Source organism: Hyperolius riggenbachi, chromosome 1, assembly GCF_040937935.1.
Source record: "Hyperolius riggenbachi isolate aHypRig1 chromosome 1, aHypRig1.pri, whole genome shotgun sequence".
Lineage (NCBI taxonomy): Eukaryota > Metazoa > Chordata > Amphibia > Anura > Hyperoliidae > Hyperolius > Hyperolius riggenbachi.
In genome coordinates, this window is record NC_090646.1 from 491,267,333 (window position 1) to 491,294,277 (window position 26,945).

Here is a 26,945-nt window from a genome sequence, read left to right on the forward strand (position 1 = left end):
AAAACAATTTTTTTTAGAAAGTTATTTTATTGTTTCGAAACTTTCATTCTCTTGCTGTCAGGGAATAGTCACAACGCGTCTCTTAGTATAAATAGGTAGATTTAAAAAAAAAGTATATACTGGTACATTCAAGTGTCAACTAGAGTGTGTAAAATGAGGGTCATGCTTCCAGAACAGTCCCACTTTGACCTTTATGTTATAATGTTCTAAGCTGTACAGTGACACCTCTTTCTTCAGCTCAGATAGCTCCTTCCTCACAGAGGCTATAGAGGGCTCTATTGAAGAAAGATCCAGGACACTTCCTGTTAGTACTTCATGTGCTCTGAGAAGAAGTTCTGCACGAATCAACAAACCTAACACAGCAGAATTTACCCGAGAGCATCCACAAGCTGCAAGCCAGGAAACAGACATGGAACCTGAAAATGACAGAAAACGTTAGGATAAATCCCCTACATCCAACATGAAAACAAAGCAACCTCAAGGCTTGCAAATCACTCATCCCTAAAGTATATAAATTATCGTATACATTACTTGTTGCATGTGAAGTCCATAAAAATATAACTCTACTACCCAACAGCATAACTACATACGGTAAGTAAAAAAGAGAGAGGTAAACAAAATAAAAAACATCTTAGCGACAAAATAATTTTCACCGCAATTAAATTTTTTTTGCTACATTTGTTCCTCAAAAGGGAGATGTGGGGCAATATGGGAAAGAGATGGATAGAGAAATGGTGTGATAGGCAAGACAAAGGAAAGACAGATGGAGGACAGTAGTTTTTCTGCACCACTTAGGTCTGTTTTCCACGGATGGTTCAACTGCTCATTTGTCAAGCAGTTCAGCCACTCGGCTGCTGGCCACAAGCGCCATTCGGTTGCAATTGAATAGCAGCATTATGTAACACCACGTGTTATGTTTGAAACGCAGTGGCATTACCCGGTGGCAAAAAAAAAAGTCTCGCGTCTGAGCATGGCATCCGCCGTGATCAGATCCAACTACATTTGGGGGGGGAGGGGTTGGGTGCCTGTCCACCACCTGTGAAAAGCACTAGCAAGCGCATAGTTGATGAACGGGAGTAGCTGACAGGCAATTTGGCCCTGGGTACCAACACATGCAACCCACTACTTATTCTCATAAGAGTAATCTGAATATCACATGCTCATTCTAGGATGAACTTTTAAAGGACACCTGAAGTGAAAGGGACATGGAGGCTGCCATATTTCTTTCCTTTTAAACAATACCAGTTGCCTGGAAGTCCTGCTGATTTTTCATGCATCAGTAGTGGGCAAATCAAACATGTGAATTATTTAAAAATAAATAAATATGGCAGCCTTCATATCCCCCTCCCGCCAGGTGTCCCTTAAAGCCTCCCTCAAGATAATTCTCATAAAATCACATTATGGGCTTCATTCACAAAGCAGCGATAACTGTTATCATGCTGTGAAAAGTGCTTTGTGCAAAATTTAGAGTGAAAACGGTTAGCATTCGCATGATAAATTTGAATTATCGTGCGAATGTTAACACGCAAATATTTGCGTTATCATGCAAATTTTTGCGCACAATAACAGTTTTTCGCATGAAAATGTGTTAAAACGTGCGCAAAGCATTTTTTGACAGCCGTGATAAGAGTTATCACGGCTTTGTGACTCAAGTCCTATGTGTCAGCTTCGTTTTCAGGCAAATTTCATCCATTGCATTAGCATACATTGAACCAATTAATGTCTGAATGCAGAATCACCAATGCTTTTTATAGTTTTTTTTTCTTTGCCATTTCACTGCACTGAGCTACACTAGACAATGATTTATTGAATCATTTACCCTGTTGCTTTGCCCAGCTGTGGTACTCTTTCAGCTGCTCCCTCACTAGAGTGACTGTGGACTGCACCCACTGAAGCAAGGCAGAGCGCAAGGAATCTGCATGACACATGCGGATCATCAAGTCATCGAGCACTGGATGTAAAAGGCATGAAAAGAAATTGAGGTCTGCAAACATGTTGGGTTCATCCTCTTCATACAAAGCATCTGGTCTGCAAAAACACAAGAAGCATATCAATATAGTACAAAGAGACATTCCATGCATGTGCAAGCTAGATTTCTAAAAACAAGGGACTTGCAAGTTTCACTTCAATTTTTGCAAAAAGCACTCCCATATTCTAGCACTTCTCAGCAGTCTGCAGGAGTATACAAATCATTCCTTTATGCACTTGCAAGCCAGGCATACATTCTGAACTAATCATTTCTTACACACCTAATACTTTTACCTATACTGTATAATGTAATACATAATGTCATATTTCAGGCTATTTTGACCTTCACAGTGCAAGGCAGGAATTAGGCTTAAAGGGACACTGTAGGGGGGCGGGGGGTCAAGGGAAAATGAGTTGAAGTTACCCGGGGCTTCTAATGGTCCCCCACAGACATCCTGTGCTGCGCAGCCACTCCAATGCTCCGGCCCCGCCTCCAGTTCACTTCTAGAATTTCAGACTTTAAAGTCTGAAAACCACTTTGCCTGCGTTGCAGTGTCCTCGCTCTCGCTGATGGCACCAGGAGCGTACTGCACGGGCCCAGTATGGTCTGTGCCTGCGCCGTGCGCTCCTGGTGACATCAGGGGAAGCGAGGACACGGCAACGCAGGCAAAGTGGTTTTCAGACTTTAAAGTCTGAAATTCCAAAAGTGAACCGGAGGTAGGGCCAGAGCATCGGTGAGTGGCTGCGCCGGCACAGGATGTCTGCAGGGGACCATTAGAAGCCCCTGGTAAGTTCAACTCATTTTTCCCTGACCCCTACAGTATCCCTTTAAAGCGGACCTGAACTTAGAATTTCCTCTCTGCTCAAAAAGATACACGACAGCATAATAAAAACATTTCTTTGTTACAGCCGATACAAATCCTACAATAAATCTGCAGTGTTTCTATGTTCAGCTTTATGTAAGCAGACATACTGTTAGTATCCTGTGCTTTCAAGTGAGCTTATCTGCCATGGCAGTCAGGTGACACAAGAGAGAGATCAAATTACAACCTCTGATTAGACACAGATGAGGGGAATTAGACAGGCTAAACTCTTTAAATACATACAGGGTGCGTTTCTCTATGTTTTCCTTCTGTCCTGTGCAAGAGTTCAGATCCACTTTAAGAAGGAATGCCCAAGTATGCTATAGAGAATCAGATACACCAGGATATATTGCAGCGTGCCTAAGCAAAGTTTTATACCTAACTGTTGTAAACTGATGAAAGACACTATGTTAAGATTGCTGCAAATCATGGCCTTTTGCTCTGCCCAAATGACTAACTGCACTTCCTTGTGAAGAATACCAGTCCTGACCAATTGTCGTTTGTTATAATCTATATTATGTCAGCCAGTCACCTGTCATGAAGAGAGGAATGTACAGCACACACATCACATGCAGGCAGGCGCTCTATCAGAGCATGGAAGGTTTCCTCACAACTCCAGAAACTGTCCCGCAGCAGCTCCAGGAGGCGCAGAATAGCCCATTCACTATGGAAAGTCCTGTCATGTGGCTGATTCAAGGCAGCTACCGCAAACCTAGCTGACAATTCCCGGACATCTCGGTCTTCATCTTGTAGTAAATCCACTGCATATATTATGGTTCTACAGAATGCAGATACAGCAAAATATTAATAATTATTAAACGTTTATTTATGAAGTGCTAACATATTAAGCAGCAAAGTACAATCGATGGGGAGACATTACAACATTAAATAATGTTACACAGGGACATTACAGCATTCAACAATGTTACACAAAATAGTGATGTGACAATGTAGTGATAAATATAACAGACTAGTCATTGAGTCTATATGGTGGTAGAGAAAAAACACACAGAGGAGGGCCTTGTTAAATAAACTTGTAATCTAGGGGGTGGTGAAATGAGACATATAAACCTAGAGTATAGATATGAAGATGGCGGGTAAGCAATGGATGGTGAACAGATATGGCCTGCTTGAATGAGTTGAATGTGGGGACGAGCCTGATGAAGGGAGTGAGTTCCATAAAGTAGGGGCTGCTCTGAAGAAGTCCTGGTGAGGGGTGGACATCCGTAGAGTGTTGAAGGAGTGGAGAGAGAGCATTGGGGAGTATCTCTGGTAGAGATTGTAGATGAATAACAGGGAAGAATGGTGGATGGTTGGTTTTTTTCCACATTTACATTTTTATTGCAAATCAAATTTAATTTACATCATGCTTGAATATACAGGAATTTCACAAACAACGGCAAAAATCACCCCCAACCCTCATCAGCAGGTCACACCTCTTCAAAATGGGTCAAAAACAGTTAAGACATTGTCCAAAACCATCCATACCTTTACATCTAGTATACATCCTATTATGAGGGGTTGTGTATTCATATCAAAATATCCTCCTAGAGGATTATAGTTCTACAGTGGTTTGCAAAAGTATTCGGGCCCCCTTGAAATTTTCCACATTTTGTCATATTACTGCCACAAACCTGAATCAATTTTATTGGAATTCCACGTGACAGACCAATACAAAGTGGTGTACACGTGAGAAGTGGAACGAAAATCATACATGATTCCAAACATTTTTTACAAATAAATAACTGCAAAGTGGGGTGTGCGTAATTATTCAGCCCCCTTTGGTCTAAGTGCAGTTGCCCATAGACATTGCCTGATGAGTGCTAATGACTAAATAGAGTGCACCTGTGTGTAATCTAATGTCAGTACATTACAGCTGCTCTGACAGCCTCAGAGGTTGTCTAAGAGAATATTGGGAGCAACAACACCATGAAGTCCAAAGAACACACCAGACAGGTCAGGGAGAAATTTAAAGGGAACCAGAGAGAAACGGGGGGGGGAGGGGGGGGGGGGGGTGAAAAAAGAAAAAGATTTTATACATACCTGGGGCTTCTTCCAGCCCCATAAGCCTGAATCGCTCCCACGCCGCCGTCCTCAGCTTCCTGGATCCGCCGGTACCGGACCCGTCACTTCCGGCGGACGCGGCCAATTGTCCGCATCACAGGGGCTCCCTCCATACATGTACGCATGCGGCTGCGCAGTTAACAGCCACATGCGTATCTGTATGGGGAGAGCACCCTGTGATGCGGAGAATTAGCCGCGTCCGCCGGCCGACTTGCCGACTCGCGGCAATGACGGGACCCGGTGGCGGCTGATGCAGGCAGCGGAGGAGTGCGGCGTGGGAGCGATCCGTGCGTATGGGGCTGGAGGAAGCCCCAGGTATGTATATTGCATCCTCTCTGGTTCCCTTTAAAGCAGGCTTAGGCTACAAAAAGATTTCCAAAGCCTTGAACATCCCACGGAGCACTGTTCAAGCGATTATTCAGAAATGGAAGGAGTATGGCACAACTGTAAACCTACCAAGACAAGGCCGTCCACCTAAACTCAGAGGCCGAACAAGGAGAGTGCTGATCAGAAATGCAGTCAAGAGGCCCATGGTGACTCTGGACGAGCTGCAGAGATTTACAGCTCAGGTGGGGGAATCTGTCTATAGGAAAACTATTAGTCGTGCACTGCACAAAGTTGGCCTTTATGGAAGAGTGGCAAGAAGAAAGTCATTGTTAACAGAAAACATAAGAAGTCCCGTTTGCAGTTTACCACAAGCCATGTGGGAGACACAGCAAACATGTGGAAGAAAGTGCTGTGGTCAGATGAGACCAAAGTGGAACTTTTTGGCCAAAATGCAAAACGCTATGTGTGGCGGAAAACTAACACTGCACATGACTCTGAACACACCATCCCCACAGTCAAATATGGTGGTGGCAGCATCATGCTCTGGGGTGCTTCTCTTCAACAGGGACAGGGAAGCTGGTCAGAGTTGATGAGAAGATGGATGGAGCCAAATACAGGGCAATCTTGGAAGAAAACCGCTTGAAGTCTGCAAAAGACTTGAGACTGGGGTGGGGGTTCACCTTCCAGCAGGACAACGACCCTAAACATAAAGCCAGGGCAACAATGGAACGGTTTAAAACAAAACATATGCATGTGTTAGAATAACCCAGTCAAAGTCCAGATCTAAATCCAATCGAGAATCTGTGGCAAGTTCTGAAAACTGCTGTTCACAAACGCTGTCCATCTAATCTGACTGAGCTGGAGCTGTTTTGCAAAGAAGAATGGGCAAGGATTTCAGTCTCTAGATGTGCAAAGCTGGTACAGACATACCCCGAGGGTCCATTCACACTTGAGCGTTTTGCCAGCGATTTTGGCAAAATGCTCAAACACTAGCGCTTTTGAAAGCACTAGTGTAATGAAACCCTATGGGCCCGTTCTTACTTGGGCGATTTGTACTAATCGCCGCAAATCACCCAAAATTGCGAAACACAAACGCGTCACCTGCACCATTTTCAGGCGATTTCCCGGCGATTGCGTTTCAGTGCTATAGAAGTGCTAATGCGATCACGGAAAAATCGCCGCAGTGTTCAGTGATTTTTTCCGCTGAAAAATCACTCATGCAAAACGCCGGCGATAAGCGCCAGCGTTTTGCGCTTTCAAGTGTGAATGGGCCCTAAAAGATTGGCAGCTGTAATTGCAGCAAAAGGTGGTTCTACAAAGTATTGACTCGGGGCTGAATAATTACGCACACTCCACTTTGCAATTTTTTTTTTTAAATGTTTGGAATCATTTATGATTTTCGTTCCACTTCTCACGTGTACACCACTTTTATTGGTCTTTCACGTGGAATTCCAACAAAATTGATTCATGTTTGTGGCAGTAATATGACAAAATGTGGAAAACTTCAAGGGGGCCGAATACTTTTGCAAACCACTGTATGTTATATTTTAGTATTAAATACATCAGTTCCGATACACCCGATGTCTTCTTGGCAGGGTATCCTTCCTTTCTCCCTATGATCAAGCGGATGTACAAAGGGTATGGAAGGATACCCAAATAGGAAGGAGAAAAGGACGAGGCAGAGCTACTTGGCGAAAGCCGCTTTGCGTCTGTATTGGGCAGCGCTATAGGCACAATGCTATAGTGCGCGGCCTGCATAGCCCGAATTCAGGGTTACAGCGATTGCCAAACTCATAATTACTTCTCCCTCTGAGATGCTACGACTCTGAGAGGAAACGGTAAATAACGCCGTCCATAATTTCACCTGCAGCAGGGTAAACAGTCATTCGGCTCACCCTGCGCCTAAGTGACCAGGCGGCAAACTGCCATGTATGTGAAAAAGGAGGGGGATAGAAGCCATATTCCTGAGGACCTTTTGGGAAAAAAGAAATTAAAAAAAGTATAGGTAAAAGCTTTGCTAGGTTGTGGGTCCACTCAACTCTACCATCTCATGCATAACACAATATTAGACACTCACTCAAGGGCCATCCATATATTGTGGTGTATGCTTATACACAGCCCAGTTCAACCATATTTTCATGTAAAGAACCCTTTTATCCCCTGATATTACTGCTCTCTCTAACTCTGCTACATCCTCTATTTTTTATAAAACACGGTTTAACTTTTAGAGGTGTCCTAGATTTCCACGTGAGAGGGATCAAAGATCTAGCTACCTTAATAAGATGGATAATAAGAGAACTCCTATAGGTTTTCATAAGGAAATGATTTATAAGTAGTAAGTAGGTTTCTGGAGCGAGTGGCAAATTTACCAATGTTATTTCCTTTCATTGTTGGTGAACCAAGCCATGGTGGATGGATTTGTATGCCAGGCAGAGCAGTTTAAATTTCATTCTGAGAGTGACAGGAAGGGACTTCTGAAGAGGAGTAGCTGAAGAGGAGCGGTGGAAGGAGTGAATCAACCTGGCAGCTGCACACATAACATCACTTGTTTGAAGTTGTGCGCTCCTGCCACACCAATAACAATCCACATACAACAATATGCAATCAGTCCTATAGTAACAAATCAATCTGCTTTGATCGCCAGTTCCTGGGATGTGTATGTCCCTTTAAAATATCAAAGGGTCCATGCTCTGGTCATCTTCCACCTGGACTACTGCAATGCCATCCTTTCTGGACTTCCTGACACCAGACGCCGACCCCTGCAATATGTTATATATGCAAATATCAAATAATCGGATGGTACGACGCTCAACAGTCAGATAACATAAAATAACTGGATTGCAAAGATAACACATCCGTTATATTCCATACGCCAGAGAGTCCCACTTAACACTCTTCAAAGTGCTCCTTATTTTATGTAATCTGACTGTTGAGCGCCGTACTACCCGATTATTTGATATTTGCACACATAACATATTGCAGGGGTCGGCGCCTGGTGTCAGGAAGTCCAGAAAAGAAGACATTTCAGTAGTCTAGATGGAAGATGACCAGAGCATGGACCAGGAGTTTGGTGGTGTTGGGGGTTAGCTAGAGGCGAATTGTTGCAATGTTGCGGTGATGGAAGTGACAAAACCTGAAGACGTTCTGGATGTGGGTGATGGCGTAGAGTGCTGAGCAAGGGTGATGACTAAGCAGCGGGTTTGAGGGACATTGCAGATGAACATCTTGTTTATAGCAATAGAAATGTTTGAGAGAGGACTCAATGAAGGGGGTGTGAAGATGAGTTCATCTTCCAGGTTGGGTTTAAAAAAATCTGTCGTTCACCCAAGTGGAGATGGTGCACGGGGAGAGATCAGGGGTGTGGAATTAAATGTGCGTGTTAGCATAGAGGCGATAGTTCATAATAATCCGAACATCTGTATAGCGCTTTTCTCCTTTCAGACTCGAAGCGCTCGAGAGCTGCAGCCACTAGGACGCTCTCAAGAGGGCACTCTGCAGTGTTAGAAAGTCTTGCCTTGAACTCCTTACTGAATAGGTACTGACCGTAGCCAGGATTCAAACCCTGGTCTCCCATGTCAAAGGCGCAGCCCTTAACCAGTACACTATCCAGCTACCCAGTTGAGGCCAATAAAAATAAAAACAACTACATAGTGGATGATAACTTATAGCAAGAATGTCTCACCTCACTGCCAAACATTTAAGCTCAGAAGTACCACATTGCAGAGCTTGCTGCACTAGATGTGCTCCAGCCAGCTGAAGGGCATTTGCTGCAGCCAGACGTAGTGTGTCACAGGACACAGCTGGGTCTGCACAGACTGAAAGGACAGAGAGCCAGCGGGCAAAATGTGACACATCATCCACATGTTGCCTACAAATACAAAAAAAGTAAACATTAAAGTCATATTACATATAGTGCTTCCATTTAGTTCCCTTAAAGGGGCACTATGGCGAAAATTGTAAAATTTAAAATATATGTGCAAACATAAACAAATAAGAAGTACGGTTTTTCCAGAGTAAAATGAGCCATAAATTACTTTTCTCCTACGTTACTGTCACCTACAGTAGGTAGAAGAAATCTGACAGAAGTGACAGGTTTTGGACTAGTCCGTCTCTTCATGGGGGGATTTTCAGGGATTTATTTAATTTTCAAAAGCACTTAGTAAATGGGAGTTGCACTGTCCAACTGCCAAAAAAACTGTGTAGTGAGCATAGAAGCTGGCCAGCATCATTGTTGAAATCATTTTTAGGGAATATCTTTATGAAGAATAAAAGCCTTGCTGAGAATCCCCTATGGAGAAATGGACTGTTTCAAAACCTGCCACTACTGTCAGATTTCTACTAAATACTGTAAGTGACAGCTACATAGGAAAGAGGTAATTTATGGCTCATTTTACTCTGGGGAAAAAAAAAACGTACTTATTTGTCTATGTTTGCACATATTTTAAATTTTAAAATTTTTCGCCATAGTGCCCCTTTAAAGGACTCACGAGGCCAAAATGGCTAAAAAAGCCAAGTACCTGCAAGATGTTTAAATGCACGGAGGACGCGGTCCGCGCCCTCCGTGCAGTTCCGCCGGGTCCCCTTCCTGAGATCGCCCCCCGTGCCGATCGCGACCCCACAGGCCGGGTCGCGTACTGTAGCGTGGATCGGAGGGGTTGGCCCTAGAGCTGCGCAGCCGCACTCGCGGCCAGGCGGACTGCGCAGCCGCGGCCAGAGGAAGTGGCCATATTGGGAGCGGCACGAGAGCCCGACCCGGCATGTGGGGTCGCGATCGGCACGGGGGGGGCGAACTCAGGAAGGGGACCCGGCGGAGCTGCACGGAGGGCGCGGACCGCGTCCTCCGTGCATTTAAACATCTTGCAGGTACTTGGCTTTTTTAGCCATTTTGGCCTCGTAAGTCCTTTAAGGACCTGTTTCCACTGGCTGCAATCTCCATTTCCCTGACTGCAAATTCCCGAATATTGAAATAAACAGAGATGCAACCTGCTGCATTTTTCACAGATCACATCCAAATCCTCATTACCAGGTTTTGGAATGGAAGGGGCATTCAGATGCGGTTACACAAATTGTTCACATTTTTTAAGGACTTATTATGGGGGGCGGAGGAGAGGAAACAAAAAAAAGTTTCTAAATAGCCATATTCCACACTTACTGAGAGTTCAGTTTTATTATTGAATCCTCCTATGGAGAAAGCATTCTGGGGAAGTCACATGCACTCCCCTCGTGGTCATGCTTCCCCCCTGCCTATAGGCCACAAAGATGAGAAGGAAATTGCAATCCAGACATGTTCACACCTAGAGGGTGCTTAAAGATGGAAGGAAAGTAGTCAGGGTAGTAGTAAGTGGATGCCTTGGCATGTCCTTCATCACAAAGCAAGCCATGGAGCCACACTGATTCAATACTCCCCTTAAAAGGGATAGGGGGGGGGATAACGGAGAATCTGAGAAAGGGTTATGTGATTTTGCAATAAAGTACAACTTAAAACAAATGTTTTTTGCTAGTTTTTATGTAGTCCCTAGACAGGGAGTAGCCTGGACAATTCCTGCGGTGTGGCTGCAAAGTGTAACTTCAGGTTATAAAGAAAGGAATAATAAAAGAATAGTACAGTTTAGGCCTCCCATTCCTTTTAAAAAATGGGATATTTAAGAGTCTGACAGTCTTCAGTCTGAAATGACAGTCTGATTGACTGGCTTTATCGTCCTGTCATAAAAACATAATTACCTGCCTGGTCTGTTCCTTCAGGAGCCACGTGGCTGCCAGCTTCTGTCACATAGCCCCGCCCCAGCTGCAAAAATGCCATGGCGTTTGCCCTACTCGAGATAGAAAGCACCATGGCATTTTTCAGCAGGGGGTGAAGTTACACAATGGAAGCCAGTGACCACACGGCTCCGAGAGATTTTCAGGTAGTGATGGGCGAACACCTGGATGTTCGGGTTCGGGAAAGTTCACCGAACATGACCGAGATGTTCGGCATGTTCGGGCCGAACCCCGAACTTTCCGAACATCCAGCTTTTGGGGGCCATATGGGGTCGCAGGCATAAGGGGGGAGCATGCCCCGATCGCGGGGGGGGGGGGGGGGGGGGGTCGGAAATTCCCCCCACCCCCTCCGCTAGCGCTCCCCCCTCTGCCTGCTTCCCCATTCAAAAGTTTAAGCAAAGTACCTGTAGTGGATGGCCTGGCAGTGGGCGGCACTGTGGAGTGAGGAGGAGGAGTCCGGAGAGTGACGAGTTGAGGGAGGCCGGGCAGCGGGCGGTTCAGCGGAAGTACCCTTGTGGTACTTCCGCCCTTTCTCTGACCTCACGCCCGCTGCCCGGCCTCCCTCAACTCGTCACTCTCCGGACTCCTCCTCCTCACTCCACAGTGCCGCCCACTGCCAGGCCATCCACTACAGGTACTTTGCTTAAACTTTTGAATGGGGAAGCGGGCAGAGGGGGGAGCGCTAGCGGAGGGGGTGGGGGGAATTTCCGACCCCCCCCCCCCGCGATCGGGGCATGCTCCCCCCTTATGCCTGCGACCCCATAGGGGGGCAGTATTCGGCCGAACAGGGGCCCTGTTCGGCGGCCATTAGAAGTTCGGGGCGAACCCGAACTTAAAAGGCCGAACACCATCAGGTGTTCGGCCGAACGCGAACATCACCCGAACAGGGTGATGTTCTGCAGAACCCGAACAGTGGCGAACACTGTTCGCCCAACACTATTTTCAGGACCAGGCAGGTAATTATAACTTTTGTCTCACTACCGAAAAATAGTGTACAGGTAAAATGAATCTATCACACTTTGCCAGTCCAGGCTTAACCTAATTGTACAATACAAAAGTTTAATAAAACGTCTCCCTGTTAGACAGATATATTTGATTAGCATGATCCGACTCAGGGGTTTACTTAAAACTTGGATAGTGTCACATGCACTAGTCTAAATAATCTTATTAACACTTATTGGTTACTGACTGGTCGATTAGTGGAATGCTGCTGCAAGGGTCTTTGCTGATCCCCCCCCCCCCATCAATTGTGCAATGGGGTGTAGCTATCTCACAAATCTTCCACCTTTATTATATCTGCACCAGTTTGCTTTCACCACTCGTGTAGTTTACACTAATGCATCATAGGACAATTTATCTGCATCAGAGACATGCTTGTGCAATCACCACTTGCTGGCACAGCCTGTCTAGCATGTAGCTTAGATGCAGTAAATAATCCCCATAGGGGATATAAATGCCTTCATAGAAGGTGGCTGGGTACGAATATTTTCACCATCAGGGTGTTGGCAGTGAGATACAAATGACAGATTACGTGCTACTCAACAATTGTTTCGCCTCATAAGCGAGGCGTCGCCAGGAGTTTGTGATGCACAACATTACAAATATATGCAATATATACAGTTAGCCCTCCACCCAACCAACAGAGATTCCCCCAGCACCACGCTCAAATCAGACCTCTGCATTAGTGTAAACTACACGAGTGGTGAAAGCAAACTGGTGCAGATATAATAAAGGTGGAAGATTTGTGAGATAGCTACACCCCATTGCACAATTGATGGGGGGGGGGGGATCAGCAAAGACCCTTGCAGCAGCATTCCACTAATCGACCAGTCAGTAACCAATAAGTGTTAGTAAGATTATTTAGACTAGTGCATGTGACACTATCCAAGTTTTAAGTAAACCCGAGTCAGATTATGCGAATCAAATATATCTGTCTAACAGGGAGACGTTTTATTAAACTTTTGTATTGTACAATTAGGTTAAGCCTGGACTGGCAAAGTGTAATTATAACTTTTATATGACAACAAGACGACGAGACCATTTAGTCACACTGTCATTTCAGTCAAAATAGGCTCCTTGAACTTACATTTATCAGCAATTGTGTAATGCATGTCTGTACTCTCTGTCAAAAAACATATTGAAGAACATGTATAACAATAGCTAACTAGTCTGTGAGATTCCCCATGAACATCTGGGAGTAGCAGCAGCAGCATTGGACTTCGTTACCTCTGTGCCAGCAGAAGGCTGAGGGCAGACAGTGCATGACATTGGAGCTGGGGACCTCCTTTATTTGCTTGTAGAAGGCTGAGCAGGACGGACATGCACTCCATGTTCTTGTCCTGGGGAAGATGGTGGTCAGACAGAGAAGGACAGACTCTGTGCAGGTGAACATAGCTCTCTAAGTGGAGACTGAGATTCTGAGGAGACTCTTCTCTCAGTACTTTGTGCAATGTGTCCTGGAATACAGAACTGGACATCATTTCATATAGAACATGAAAGTACACTTACCACACACATGAACAATGCAAATGTGCATCTGAGGAAAGAATACAAAGTTACAGGACACCTTCAAGTAAAATCGACCACAGACAATGCATTGTTCTTATGTTTCCAACCTTCCAAGGACAATGATTATTCCTTGTGATCGGTTATCGGGCTCATACCTGCAGTGTGTGTCTGACTGCCTGTCCCAGCTCAGTGGGGAGATCTTGCTGCTCATTCAGCCACTTCAGCACAGCTGTGGTTTTATCTTGCAGAAGTTGGCACACATAACTGGAGGCTTTGTTATCTAACAGACGTGCTGCTTCATTGCAGAGATAGTGGACACATGCCTCACGGAAAGCATCCGCTCCCACCTGAAAAAAAAAGGTAAAAATACCTTGTATCACTGATTACATTGCCACTACTGGATACAAGCGGACTTCCGTATGTGGCCACTATGGACTGCCGGCAATCCACAGAAGTAGTGGGAAGGGATAGGACGAGCCGTGCATCTGCACTCACCAACCCCCTAAGACATGGTCTGACAGTTCCACCACACACACATCTCAGCCTCAGGACAGTGAGAGACTCACACAGGCATTGTTGCTGGAGAAATCCTGGCTTGTTCGTGTTCATTGCTGGACACTGGCATCCATTATTACTGGCTTATAGGGCTCAGAAGTTAGTTTTGGCATTGTAGTGTCACCCGGTGGTGGAAGAGGCAGGGTGGAAGAGACTCTTCCATAACTTCCACTGCTGGGTGGCGCTGTAATGCTGCCACTATCTTCTGAACAACGATCACATGCAATATAATGTTATAATGTGACTGGAACACAGATGAGGATGTCGGTATTGCAACGCCGCGGGTGGAGGAAGAGAAGAAGCCGATCCAGTTGTTTGGACAGGTAAATATAAAAACGCTCCATGTGCTCTGCACAACTGCATTGGGCAGCAAAAGCTGTCTACAACCAGACAACTTCTGCAGGGCTGCTAAAAGGTTAAAGTGGACCTGAACTCTTGCACAGGACATAAGGAAAACATAACAGAAATGCACCCTGTATGCAAGAGTTTAGCCTGTGTAATTCCCCCTCATTTGTGTCTAATCACTAGTTGTAATTTGATCTCCCCCTGTGTCACATGACTGCCATGGCAGAGATGGCAGATAAGCCTATTTGAAAGCACAGGCTGGAAACAATATGTCTGCTTCCATGAATCAGGAAGTAGAAACTGTGAAGATTTATTTTAGGATTTGTATCAGCTGTAACCAAGAAATGTTTTTGTTTAAAGGTTATTATGCTGTTGTGTATCTTTTAGAGCAAAGAGGAGTTCTGAGTTCAGGTCCACTTTAAACAAATTATAGCTGATATAAAAAAATTATTACTCTTTTGTAATGTACTAAAACCTAGGTTCTCTACGGGAGTACTTCTGATGGCTCCAGGGGGTACTCGGGCTTGATATGCTTGAACAAGAATAACAAATTTAGAGTTTTAGAAAATGATAAATCTTATTTAAACAACACCAACTTAGTTTTTTAGCTAATTAAAAGCAATAGTAAATGCTTGGAAATTGTTTAGAACCAATTATCATGTACTACGATTACTTATATATTTGTTAAAGGACTTCCGAGGCCAAATGTTCCCCCCAAAAATAAAAAAAGTGAGATACCTGTATAACTTTGGTGGACACGGAGGACTACTGCGGCTGCGCAGCACTAGGGCCAACCCCCCGATCCACGCTACAGGAAACAGCCTGTTGCGTGGATCGGGGGGTTGGCCCTAGTGCTGCGCGGCCGCAGTAGCGGCCATGCGCAGTGCGCAGCCGCGGCCAGCGCCGGCGGCCATCTTCATACAGGCAGCAGAGCCTGACCCTGGCCGTGGGATCAGGAGCCATTCGTGGGGATATTGAGAGGCGGGGACCCGGCGGAACGGCACGGAGGGCGTGGACGGCGTCCTCCGTGTCCACCAAAGTTATACAGGTATCTAACTTTTTTTATTTTTGGGGGGAACATTTGGCCTCGGAAGTCCTTTAAGGGGTACTTGTGATAATGTTTACTATGCCAGTAGGTACTTGGTGAGTACTGGGCTTTAAAAGGGGTACATGCCAATAAAATGTTGAGAATAACAGTACTAAAATACAGAGAGTGAGAGCTTCTCTGTAGCCGTCATTGTAGTTCTGCTGCCTGCTCCATGGATCTCTAGATCCCTCTATTCAGTTTTACAATTGATGACTAGTCTGGTAGGGTGAACTAGGGCTCTAAAAATATTTTATCTGCCAAAAACTGGAGATCATTAATATGGCCTCACCAGTAAGAAGGGCTCCTTTGCACTCAGTTCTTTGCAGACTGCGTCCTGAACTTGTCTGGCAGAATCCTCTTCACAGAATGCTGTCAGCAGAAACAGAAGATCCAGGAAAGCCTTGCGCACCAGGGGGCACTGCTGAGCTGAAGACAACAGCCACAACCTTGACAGGAGGTGCTGCGTTACTTCGCTCTGGGCACTGTCTGATATACTGAATAGAAAAAGTCAAGATGAGGTACGACTACACAGCAAAATGCAAGGCACATACTGACTTTGGGGTCACTACCAGATCATTATGTGGGTATAAGGCCAGGAATATGAAACATGCCTTTCTTTACATAAAGTATATAATTAACAAGTCCCATCCAGGCCTGGACTGCTGAATCAGAAAAGAAAATTGCAGAAAAACGATTGCTGCAATTTTAATGCAAGTCAATGGGAGCACTATTTACAAAATGCAGCTATGATGAATCGCAAGGAGCTCAGCAGTGTGGCTCAGCCTTAAAGTGAAGCAGAGTTGAGAGTGATATGGAGGCTGCCATACTTATTTCCTTTTAAGCAATAATAATTGCCTGGCTGCCCTTTTCCTACTTACAGCCATAGAGCCTGAACAAGCATACAATATTGTCAGAGCTGACAAGATTAGTTTGCATGCTAGTTCCTGGTGTCATTCAGACACTACTGCAGCAAAATAGATCAGCAGGACTGCCAGGCAACTAGTTTTGTTTCAAAGGAAATAAATATGGCAGCCTCCATGTCACTCTCACCTCAGGTTCACTTTAAGCCAAATTACATTTTCCTAAACAGAAATATTCTAAGTATGCAGTTTTGCAGAAGCAAAAAGATACCCCCAATAATGCTGCACTGAGTGAATATGCAAAGCATTAGTCCTTGAGATACTGGGGTACTCTGTAACACCTCCACATTTTGTGTATTGGCAGTGGCCAGCCATCTTGGCAGATTTGCCTAAAGCAGTTATCACCATTACTCACACAGGGGGCACGGGTTTCATTGTCGGCAATTTTATCCAGTGAAAGTCTACTTCACATCAAGAGCAAAATAGATCTGAACTGGGGCCCACTAATAATACAAACTTCTCATGTTACCTTGTCCAGTCAGTTGCATTTCATTTTTTTATATAATGATAATTCCAAATAATAAAGGCAGTCAGTTGCAAACATGACATGCATGCCAGAAAGCATGAGAATTCACGCCTTGCCGCTGTACACTCACCAGTTTCCCTTCAGAGCTGAAGACAGCAAGGCATAAATCTGCTGCAGCTGTCCATGTAACACATTGTGAGGCACTCTTTCATCTCTCTGTGGAAGTTCCAGTGTCAGCTGAACAAGTAAATGATGATAATCCATCTCCTGCATCACAGGCACAAGAGCGCGGGCAGCTAGGACACGCACGGCATAGATGGGGTTTCCTCGCAGCTCCAACAAAGGTTCTATGAAACATCTGAGAACAACAAACACCCTGTTAGAATGTTCTATATGGTGAATTAAAACAATTTATTCTCATCTATTTGAAGCGGACCTGAACTCAGAACTTCATCTCAGCTCTAAAAGATAAGCAACAGCATAATAACCTTTAAAGAAAAAACATTTCTTTGTTACAGCAGATACAATTTTTTCAATTAAACTGCAGTGTCTCTACTTCCTGCTTTCATGGAAGCAGACATGTTGTTAACATCCTGTGTTTACAAATTAGCTGCTCTGCCGTGGTAGAGGAGATTCCTGAGCTAACACAGCTGAGAGATCAAATTACAGTGGTGATAAGTCACAAATGAGGGGGAATAAGACAGGCTAAGCTCTCTAAGTACATACAGGGTGCATTTCTCTGTTTTCCTTCTGTCCTATGCAAGAGTTCAGGTCCACTTTTACTGTGGTGAGGTCTAGGTTTCTCTGACCAACAGTGCAGCAAATTGCACCATCCAGATCAGGCGTTCTTTTGTAATTACAAGGACCAGTGTACAAGGACCTTTGACTACAGTTTGCTTTCAGTTTACATTCACTTCATATTCCATTTATATTAGTAAATAAGAAACTGAGGTCAAAATTCAAGGTGACGACAAACTGATAAAGTGACATTGAAGCCCAGCTGGCCTACAGTCTGATTTTAAAGGACCACTAAAATATATACAGTGCTGCCCATAGTTATTCATACCCCTGGCAAATTTTGATTTAAAGTTATTCAACCAGCAAGTATTTTTTTTGACGGGAAATGACATAGATGTCTCCCAAAAGATAATAAGACGATGTACAAGAGGCATTATTGTGGGGGGGAAAAACATTTCTCAGCTTTATTTACATTTAAGCAAAAAGTGTACATTCCAAAGTTGTTCATACCCTTCTCAATAATCAATAGAAAAGCCTTTATTGGCTATTACAGCATTCAAACACTTCCTATAATTGCAGACCAGCTTTTTGCATGTCTCCACAGGTATTTTTACCCATTTATCTTTAGCAATGAGCTCCAAATCTTTCATCATTTAAAAAGGAGTCCTTAACAGTAAGATTGGTTAGAAACTTGAATATTTTTCCTCAAGAAGTAGCTATGGGGCAAACTCTATATCCGCATTTAAAGAAAAGGTCTGAGGGGGAAAAAAAAAAAAAAAGATTTACTTACCTGGGGCTTCCTCAAACACATGGCAGCCGTCCTGTGCACTCACCATAGCGCCGCTCCCAGCCGGTGGCACAGGGTCCCCTCCGTTGCATATGCCAACTTCGCCAGGTCGGCATCTACTCCACCTGCACCTTGGATGTTTTCCTTGGATTGAAGGGCATCCACGGCTATAATTTACTAGGTAATTCCCAGGAGAGTTGATCCAAAGATTTATCCAACTGCTATCTGGAGTCAGAAAGGATTTTTTTCCCTTTAAAGAGACTCCGTAACAAAAATTGCATCCTGTTTTTTATCATCCTACAAGTTCCAAAAGCTATTCTAATGTGTTCTGGCTTACTGCAGCACTTTGTACTATCACAGTCTCTGTAATAAATCAATGTATCTTTCCCTTGTCAGACTTGTCAGCCTGTGTCTGGAAGGCTGCCAAGTTCTTCAGTGTTGTGGTTCTGCTATGCACTCCCCCCTCAGGGGGGAAAGAAACACACAAATGATCTCTTGAGATTCAAAAGGAATGCTGTATACAGCCTGCTTGTGTATGGATGTATTTTCTATGTGTGGACATACTGTACATCAACCTACTTCCTGTTTTGGTGGCCATTTTGTTTGTTTATAAACAAACTTTTTAAAACTGTTTTTAACCACTTTTAATGCGGCGGGGAGCGGCGAAATTGTGACAGAGGGTAATAGGAGATGTCCCCTAACGCACTGGTATGTTTACTTTTGTGCGATTTTAACAATACAGATTCTCTTTAAGGCTAATTGGCCCAGGTCTTGTAGGCTACATTCACACTTAGCGCAAATCGCCCAAGTAAGAACAGGCCCATAGGGTTTAATTACGATAGCACTTTTAAAAAGCGCTAGCGTTTGTGCATTTTGCCGAAATCGCGGCAAAACGCTCTAGTGTGAATGGGACCGTAAGGTTTTTCGCCTTCCTCTGGGTCAACTGGAATATATACGGGTTCAGGACAGTGTTTTTTTTTCCCTGGTTAAACTTGATGGACATATAGATGTCTTTTTAACCAAACTATCTATGGTACTTACTGTATGGGACAGCAATATAGGAAAAAAAATACATTTATAGTGAATTGTATTCTGGGAGTAAGGTACATTTTATATGTATGTATTTTACACTTTTTGCAACAGTTGTCCTTTAAACTGAACTGAAGTCAAGGTTGGTACACTAGTCCTAACAATACTCATACATAGCTTGATCCTACCTAAATTAGTAATGGTTTCCCCAGGTTAAGCTTTTAACATTCCAAAAGGCCTATTAGTGCACAGAGAGATTTCCAGCTTGATATATGAAAGGAGTCGAGCATTTCAGTGTGCATTAGATAAGCTGGATGGCCCCATTAGATGATGGGCAAATGTCTCACTGTGTTGTACTTGCTCAGGGCAAAATAGGTAAACCTCAACGTTCTACAAATTGTTTCATAACATCCCTACAGTAAGATTCTCAGAAGGGGAAAAGAGCAGCAACAGAGACAAACCTGTAAAGTCAAAATCTACAACATGAAGTCCTCACTTGCATGCTGACTATGTAATGCCAAAACAGGAGATTTGTATTATTTATAAAAGTAGACCTTTTTATTAATACTTACATTTACGGTAAGAAATATTTTCTACTACATGACTTTTAAAAATAAAAAAAACAAGGGGATGTCCCTTTTACTTGCAGCATTTGCAACATATCCAACTGTTATACAAATTAATAAAAACAGAGAAATAAGCTAACCAGACATAAAGCCACAAAGTTCTATGTAATTTCTACCTAAATTCTGCTGTCCCTTTATGAACACTATACACACAGACCAGCACCTGGCGTCAGCGTCTCCTCCGGGTTGTAGTTTGGCAAGCAGGGTGAGGATAGGATATAGACTGGGATGCAGCATGTTCTTTCCTTCACTGGCAGCTGGTAGCTCTTGAAGCAGAATATCCTGCAGACATGGAAATCTCCTCAGCAGAGCTCCCACATGCAGCGTGCTCTGCACAGCATTATCCACGTCACTGCGTGACAACTCCAGCATGCCAACAGTGAGAGCAGCTGCAGACAAGAGCCATAAGGTTAGGACCATTCAAGTAAAGCAGAATTACAGATGAGAAATTCTATCACTTACTGAAAAGCTGCAAAGCTGCATTTCGCATGGCCCAGCAGGGGGAACTCAGACTGGCAAGTGCCAGAGACATCAGAGGAATAGCACGGCTTAACAAGCTGGAGCGAAGGCTTGCTGAGCGCAGCATGCTTTGTAATGCATGAACTGCTGTCACCTGTGAAGACATAGGCCAGCAACACAATCATCATTTTCCATCACTGTCCTATGACCTGTGTTACTGCTCCACCTTTCCCTGGGACCACTTACCTGAGGCAGGTCTCTGGTCTGGTCCCAGCTGGTGGGAAAGGGCTTTTTAGCTAAAGCTAGTAAAGACGTAATGCAGGCTTCAAGCAAGGGATGCTGTGGGCCCTCTGCGGATAGAATGCACTGCAGGAAAACAGGAATGCCCGCAGCTCTGCGAGTGACGGACAGAGAGTTCTGTGACTTCACCACCACCAATACCTAGAGGATGCAGAACATGTTACAGAGAGACATCTGATGTGATGTTGTGAATGTTCAGATCTGGATCTGAAATTAAAGTGTACCTGAAGTGACATTTAAAATTATGAGATAAAGATGTGTCTATATATTCCCAATCCTGCCAAGAACTTTATGTACACTCCCTGGGCTGCAGTGTGCAAAAACTGACAGCAGTGTATGATCAGTTCAGGTGACATTCTCCTGTACAAACAAGCTGAGCAGTGTGTTTTTTGCTTCATGGATAGGGGAGGCGGGAAAACACGCAAGTGCGTGATGCAGGTGCGTGATGCAGGCACCTGCGGCAGGAACTAACAATCGCATTCGGTAATGAGCGGTTGGCAGGGACAACCAGTAAAAAGTTTGTAAAAGCACCTCAAACTATCATAAATTAAGATTTTGAATGACCCAAGTTGAAAGTGTGCACAAGCAATCAGGCCCGGATTTACCTCACAGGAGCCTATAGGCACAGATGTCCTGGCACCCTTGATTTCACCCTCCATAAAGATACAAACCCCTGCCAAACTGCACCCCAATTGTGCTGGCTTGCCTGGCTGTCACTTCTCCCTTGCCTGTCATAGGTAGTTACAGGTGCCCCTTAGCATTAGGCAGCCAGAAGTGCCCTCAGTATTAAGTAGCTAGAGGTGGTCCCAAGTAATAGGTAGCTAGAGGAACCTCAGTATAAGGTAGCTAGATGTTCCCCTGACTGAATGGAGATCTGGTCAGTGGAGTGTGGAGACCCAGGTGAGTAACCTCTCATTTACACTCTCATCAGGACTCTGCATAGGGTAGGAGGGAGAGATGCACTCAGGGAATGAGCCGCCTCTCCATCATCAGGCGCCTGTAGGCACATGCCCACAGTGCCTTATGGTAAATATGGCCCCCCTCCTGAAAGGATATAAGGTGTAGCCCATGAAATCATAAGTAGGGAGAAGGTTTTATCTCTTCATACCTGTTCCATCATTTCCTTTGGTATGTCTCTCAGCTTTGAGTCTTTATGATGCAGCAAATAAGAGCAAAGTTTGGTAAATCCTGTGCTGCAGCCATCTACCGCCCCCTACAGGACATTCATACACAAAAAAAAAGGTTAGTAAGTGAAACAAATCTGGTGTGACCTGTAGTGCAGCCATTTCCTTTTCACTTTGTTTAAAGCTATCCTTCCTAACCGTTAAGGTGCGTATACATGTCCAACTTTTCGCTTGATTGTCGTTTAAACTGGTCGTTTGAACAACTTGAAGTGCAAACAAGTCGTTCACACATCATGTACACACTGACCAACACAGCGGCTGATATGCTAATTTACCTAATTTACATGTCGTTTAACCATTTCAGCCCGCGGGGATTTTTCACCTTATGCATCAGAGCAATTTTCACCTCCCATTCATTTGCTAATAACTTTATAACTACTTAACACAATTTATTGATCTATATCTTGTTTTTACGCCACTAATTAGGCTTTCTTTGGGTGGTACATTTTGTTAAGAATTATTTTTTTATAAATGCATTTTAACAGGATTAATAAGAAAAAAAATGGAAAAAATTCATTATTTCTCAGTTTTCGTCCATTATAGCTTTAAAATAATCCACACTACCATAATTAAAACCTATGTATTTTATTTGCCTGTTTGTCTCGGTTATGACACCATTTAAATGTTGTCCCTATCACAACGTATGGCGCCAATTTGGAAATAAAGGTGCATTTTTCCCGTTTTGCATCCATCACTATTTACAAGCTTATAATTTAAAAAATGTTCATAGTATACCCCCTTCAAATGCATATTTAAAAAGTTCAGACCCTTATGTAACTATTTATGTCTTTTTTTTTTTAATTGTAATTTTTTTTTTACATTAACAATTTTATTTGGGTAATATTTTGGTGTGGGAAATAAACAGTTAATTTTTAATGTTATTATATGTGTAAATTGTAATGTAAAAAATATGTAGATGTAGTTTTCCTATTTGGCCACAAGATGGCCACCTTGAGTTTTTTTTCTCCTTGTGCTTCTCGCTAACCGGAAGCACAAGGAGGACGCGGAAAATTTTACGTGCAGAAAGACTGAAGCCTCTAGTAAGAGCGCTTCGGTTTTTCTGCTGGAGACACAAATCGGTGATCGGGAACCAGGTTCCCGTTCACTGATCCCAGGGCTACCGGGGAACAGCACGGGGGCGCGCCGAAGCGCGGCACTGCAGCAGAGCAGCCACCCTCCCAACCCACTGTAACCCTCTTCCCACCCACCCAGTGTCACCTTCCTCTCACCCAGCATCACCCTCCCTACTCAGTATCACTCTTCCCACACAGTGTCGCCCTCCCTACTCAGTGTCACTCTCCTCCCACCCAGTGTCACCCTCCCTACCCAGTTTCACCCTCCCCACTCAGCGTCTCCCTCCTCCCACTTAGTGTCCCCCTCCTCCTACCTAGTGTCCCTCTCTTCCCACCCAGTGTCAGCCTCCTCCCACCCAATGTCTTACGTCCCACTCAGTGTCACCATCCTACCACCCAGCACCACCCTTCCCACTTAGTGTCACCCTCTTCCCACCCAGAGTCACCCTCCCAGAAGCACCCAGTGTCACCCACCCATCCCACTTAGCAGCTCCATGCCACCCCACCAGCACCCAGTGTAGGGGACATTTGATGCATTTTTATTTTGAGGTAAAATGTGCTGCATTTCATATTTGTGGGATAATGTATATGTGTATTTTACATGTGTCAGAGGTACTGTTTGCTGCATTTGACCTTTTTGCTGAATGTCATGTGAGGGAGGAAACTTTTACTGCATTGTGATATGTGTGGGAGGTAATGTTTGCCTCATTGCATGTGTCGGAGGTATCATTTACTGCATTTCATGTGTGGGAGTTAACGTTTGTCTCATTGCATGTGTGGGAGGTAAAGTTTGCAGCATTTAATGCGTCGGAGGTAACGTTTGCCTCATTGCATGTATTGGAGGTATTGTTTGCTGCATTTCATGAATTTCAAATTCATTTGGGAGGGGGTGTTTGTAAATAATCCGCACCGAGTGTCAAATACCCTAGCTACGCCACTGGTTTCCTGAGCTGCCATTGGGCAGCTCTCTCTCCCTGGCCGTGCCCCCTGCCACTCCCCCACCTCCCTGCACGCTTTGAGAGACAACACAGTCTCAGCGCAGTGTTGTGACCCAGCGGTCATGCAAGTGAAAGTGCGCTATTGCAGCCCACAGGAGCAGCAGGGAGCAGCGTTTTTTTTGTGGCTACCTGATCTGCTCAGCCCTGCGGATCAGGTAGCCTACTTTTTTTTTTAGCCCACCTTGGGCTCTCTTTAAGCTTTGCTACTGTGTTACAGTGTGCAGTGATAGATTCTGCAGCAGCTGTATATGCATTGGTGATGTCTAACCATACACAGCACCCATAAGGAGGTGTAGATCAGCCTCCATGTAACTTCTTCCAATACATACCTGTAGCGGTATTTGTCCAGTCATGGAGGTTTTATTTATGTTAGTAATAACTGTCTAAATGTCTATGCATTATGTCTTAAAAGAATGGCTGAAGAATCAGCACTATGGGACTTACCCAATGCCGGCACCTCATGAATATATCATGATACGTAGCCACAGAGTCTTTTACTGCAGAGGCAGCGATCAGGGAACTAGACATCAGTTTCTCCACTAGTGGACCAAGGAACATTCCAATCTCCTATTAGAATTAGGTGCAGAAGAAGAAAGATGCACCGTTTTATACACGATCAATCTCTTCAGATGCATTTATACTTCCTTCTGGATTTTACCTTTAACGAGACCCAACAGCAAGTCATGATGAGGCTGTGCTCTTCTGACAGGAAAATATCGCTTTGTACTTCCTCCAGACCTTTGCTATGTGCAATGTGGGCACGGACTGCATTGCCCATATCTTCAAAGGAAGGGGCCGCAATATCTGTGAAAATGAGGCAGCCATTAGCTAGTCACTGCTGCTCTAACGCTTACAAATTCTATGGAATCAAAAGTGTGGTTAACAACACTGGAGGTGGCTTGTCAGCATCACTGTGAATATACAGGAGAAACAAAGAACCGCTTGACACTTCTCTTCAACTGTGACTCTTAGAGGCATTCCTCACTGGGCCGGTGTGGTCATTTTACCTCACCCCAATGAAAATCTATGGGGCCTTTCATACTGACACGATGTAGCGCAATGTGACGGAAGTGATGTTTTCACCACATCCCTGGCGCAAGGATAGATCTATGTTACTGTGCGGTTCTGCAGCAACCTGCAGCAGGCCGGAAGTCATGTAAGTCTATGGCAACGCGTGTGTGAAAACCTGCCGCAAGTTTTATGCATTGCGCATGCACGGAAGCGTATTTTTCGCAGCAGGCTTCCGCGCACGTGATTGCTTCAGCCACAGGAAGTGAGCGTCACTTCCTGCTTGGCCGGATGCCAGACGGAGATTACCGCATACTAACGTGGTAATCTCTGAAGGCCTGTTTTTAACAGTGGCAGTGCAGTCCCTGGACCGCACCTCTAACGCCAGCCGGTAGTCTGAAACCGGCCTCAGGGGCCATTTCCAATTGCAAATTGATTTTGTGGCGCTTGTACAACCAATTAACTATGCGATTCTCATTTAATGATTAAACTGCGTTGTGATTGCTTAAAAAATGCTACATGCAGCACGTTTGCGATTTTCCACAAATTGCAAGTGCTGCAGTGTGAATGATCCCTTAGGGATACATTATATACAGCGCATTGCTGGTGATCAGCAAACTGCTGTAACGCTGCAGAAAATTCCCCCAGTGTGAACGGGCCCTTAAAGCTGAACTAAAGTTACAATACAAATGGGTCAAATTCCAAGATATCTAAGAAGAATAACAGATCTACATGACTTTTTACAATCAGCTCATCCACTCAGACATACAAGCAGAAGTGTAGCTAGAAATCATGGGGCCCCAAGGCAAAATTCTGATAGGCCATCAAACCCAGGCTTTCTTCACCTTTCCTGATGGACATGGCAATGCACAAGCAAATACAATGTATAGTGCACACAGAGGGGTTGATTCACTAAAGCGTGATAACTGCTATCACTGCAGTTATCACACGATCTGCGCACACAAAAGGTTACTCCGCGTGATAAGCGGATTTTTGCTCGCGGTCAAGTGCGCGTTTCACGTGCAGCGCACACCTGATCGCGCGCAAACCTCTGCTTATCACGCGGAGTAACCTTTTGCGCGCGCAGATCGTGTGATAACTGCAGTGATAGCAGTTATCACGCTTTAGTGAATAGACCCCGTATGTGAAGGAGACAGATGTCTAGGCCCTTCGCAGTACAGATGCAGAACCTGCAGACAGCTGTGTTTGGAAACCCGTCTCCTTAATACAGTATTCGAAATACCACATCTTCAACCCTCCCCCACAGATCTGCTGCCCAAATTTAAAATGTGTATCGTTTTTTCTTTTAGGCCTAGTTCACACTGGGCGATTTTTCAGCAATTTGCTGATCACTGGCGATCAGCAAAATGCTGCTGTTAATGCAAGTCAATGGTAGAGTTCACACTGGAGCAATCGCCAGTGATTAGCGATTTGCTGATGGTGTATGCAGCATTTTTGGAGCGATTTTGGAGCAATTGCATTTTAATGTTATTGAATCACAAAACGCAATCACTCCTAAATCGCTTTCCTGTACAGTGAAAAAACAGCTTTTTGCTGATGCTACCAAAGCGCCCAGTGTGAACTAGTTAAGCTTTCAATAAAGCTATTTGATAGCAAACCAAAAAAGTGACTGGTGGCCAAAGGGTAAATAAAAGAAAAAGCAAAACATCAAAGGCAGTGAACCGGGAAGGTGGGCCCACCACAGCTCCAGAGCTACTTAACCTCCCTGGCGGTCTATTAAGATCGCCAGGGCAGCTGCGGGAGGGTTTTTTTTTTAATTTAAAAAAAACTGTTTCATGCAGCCAACTGAAAGTTGGCTGCATGAAAGCCCACTAGAGGGCGCTCCGGAAGCGTCATTCTGATCGCCTCCGGCGACCAGAATA

At 44.4% G+C, this 26,945-nt stretch overlaps 1 protein-coding gene across 2 annotated transcripts in view; it reads right to left on the minus strand.

The window, feature by feature from the left end:
• The window catches only part of LOC137522816 (tRNA (32-2'-O)-methyltransferase regulator THADA-like), a 79,265-nt gene continuing 52,320 nt past the window's right edge, over positions 1-26,945 (minus strand). Inside the window, exons 18-31 of one of the 2 annotated variants that reach the window (XM_068242922.1) lie at positions 24,713-24,858; positions 24,499-24,621; positions 21,908-22,012; positions 20,746-20,940; positions 20,503-20,653; positions 20,204-20,429; positions 16,991-17,218; positions 15,764-15,968; positions 13,643-13,834; positions 13,206-13,435; positions 8,905-9,090; positions 3,364-3,609; positions 1,820-2,028; positions 1-416 (exon numbers count right to left, since the gene is read on the minus strand). In XM_068242922.1, the coding sequence (XP_068099023.1) occupies positions 136-416; positions 1,820-2,028; positions 3,364-3,609; positions 8,905-9,090; positions 13,206-13,435; positions 13,643-13,834; positions 15,764-15,968; positions 16,991-17,218; positions 20,204-20,429; positions 20,503-20,653; positions 20,746-20,940; positions 21,908-22,012; positions 24,499-24,621; positions 24,713-24,858 (2,723 nt within the window). In that variant the 3' untranslated portion in view covers positions 1-135. The remainder of the gene's footprint in view (positions 417-1,819; positions 2,029-3,363; positions 3,610-8,904; positions 9,091-13,205; positions 13,436-13,642; positions 13,835-15,763; positions 15,969-16,990; positions 17,219-20,203; positions 20,430-20,502; positions 20,654-20,745; positions 20,941-21,907; positions 22,013-24,498; positions 24,622-24,712; positions 24,859-26,945) is intronic. The other variant, XM_068242929.1, reaches the window with a different exon arrangement.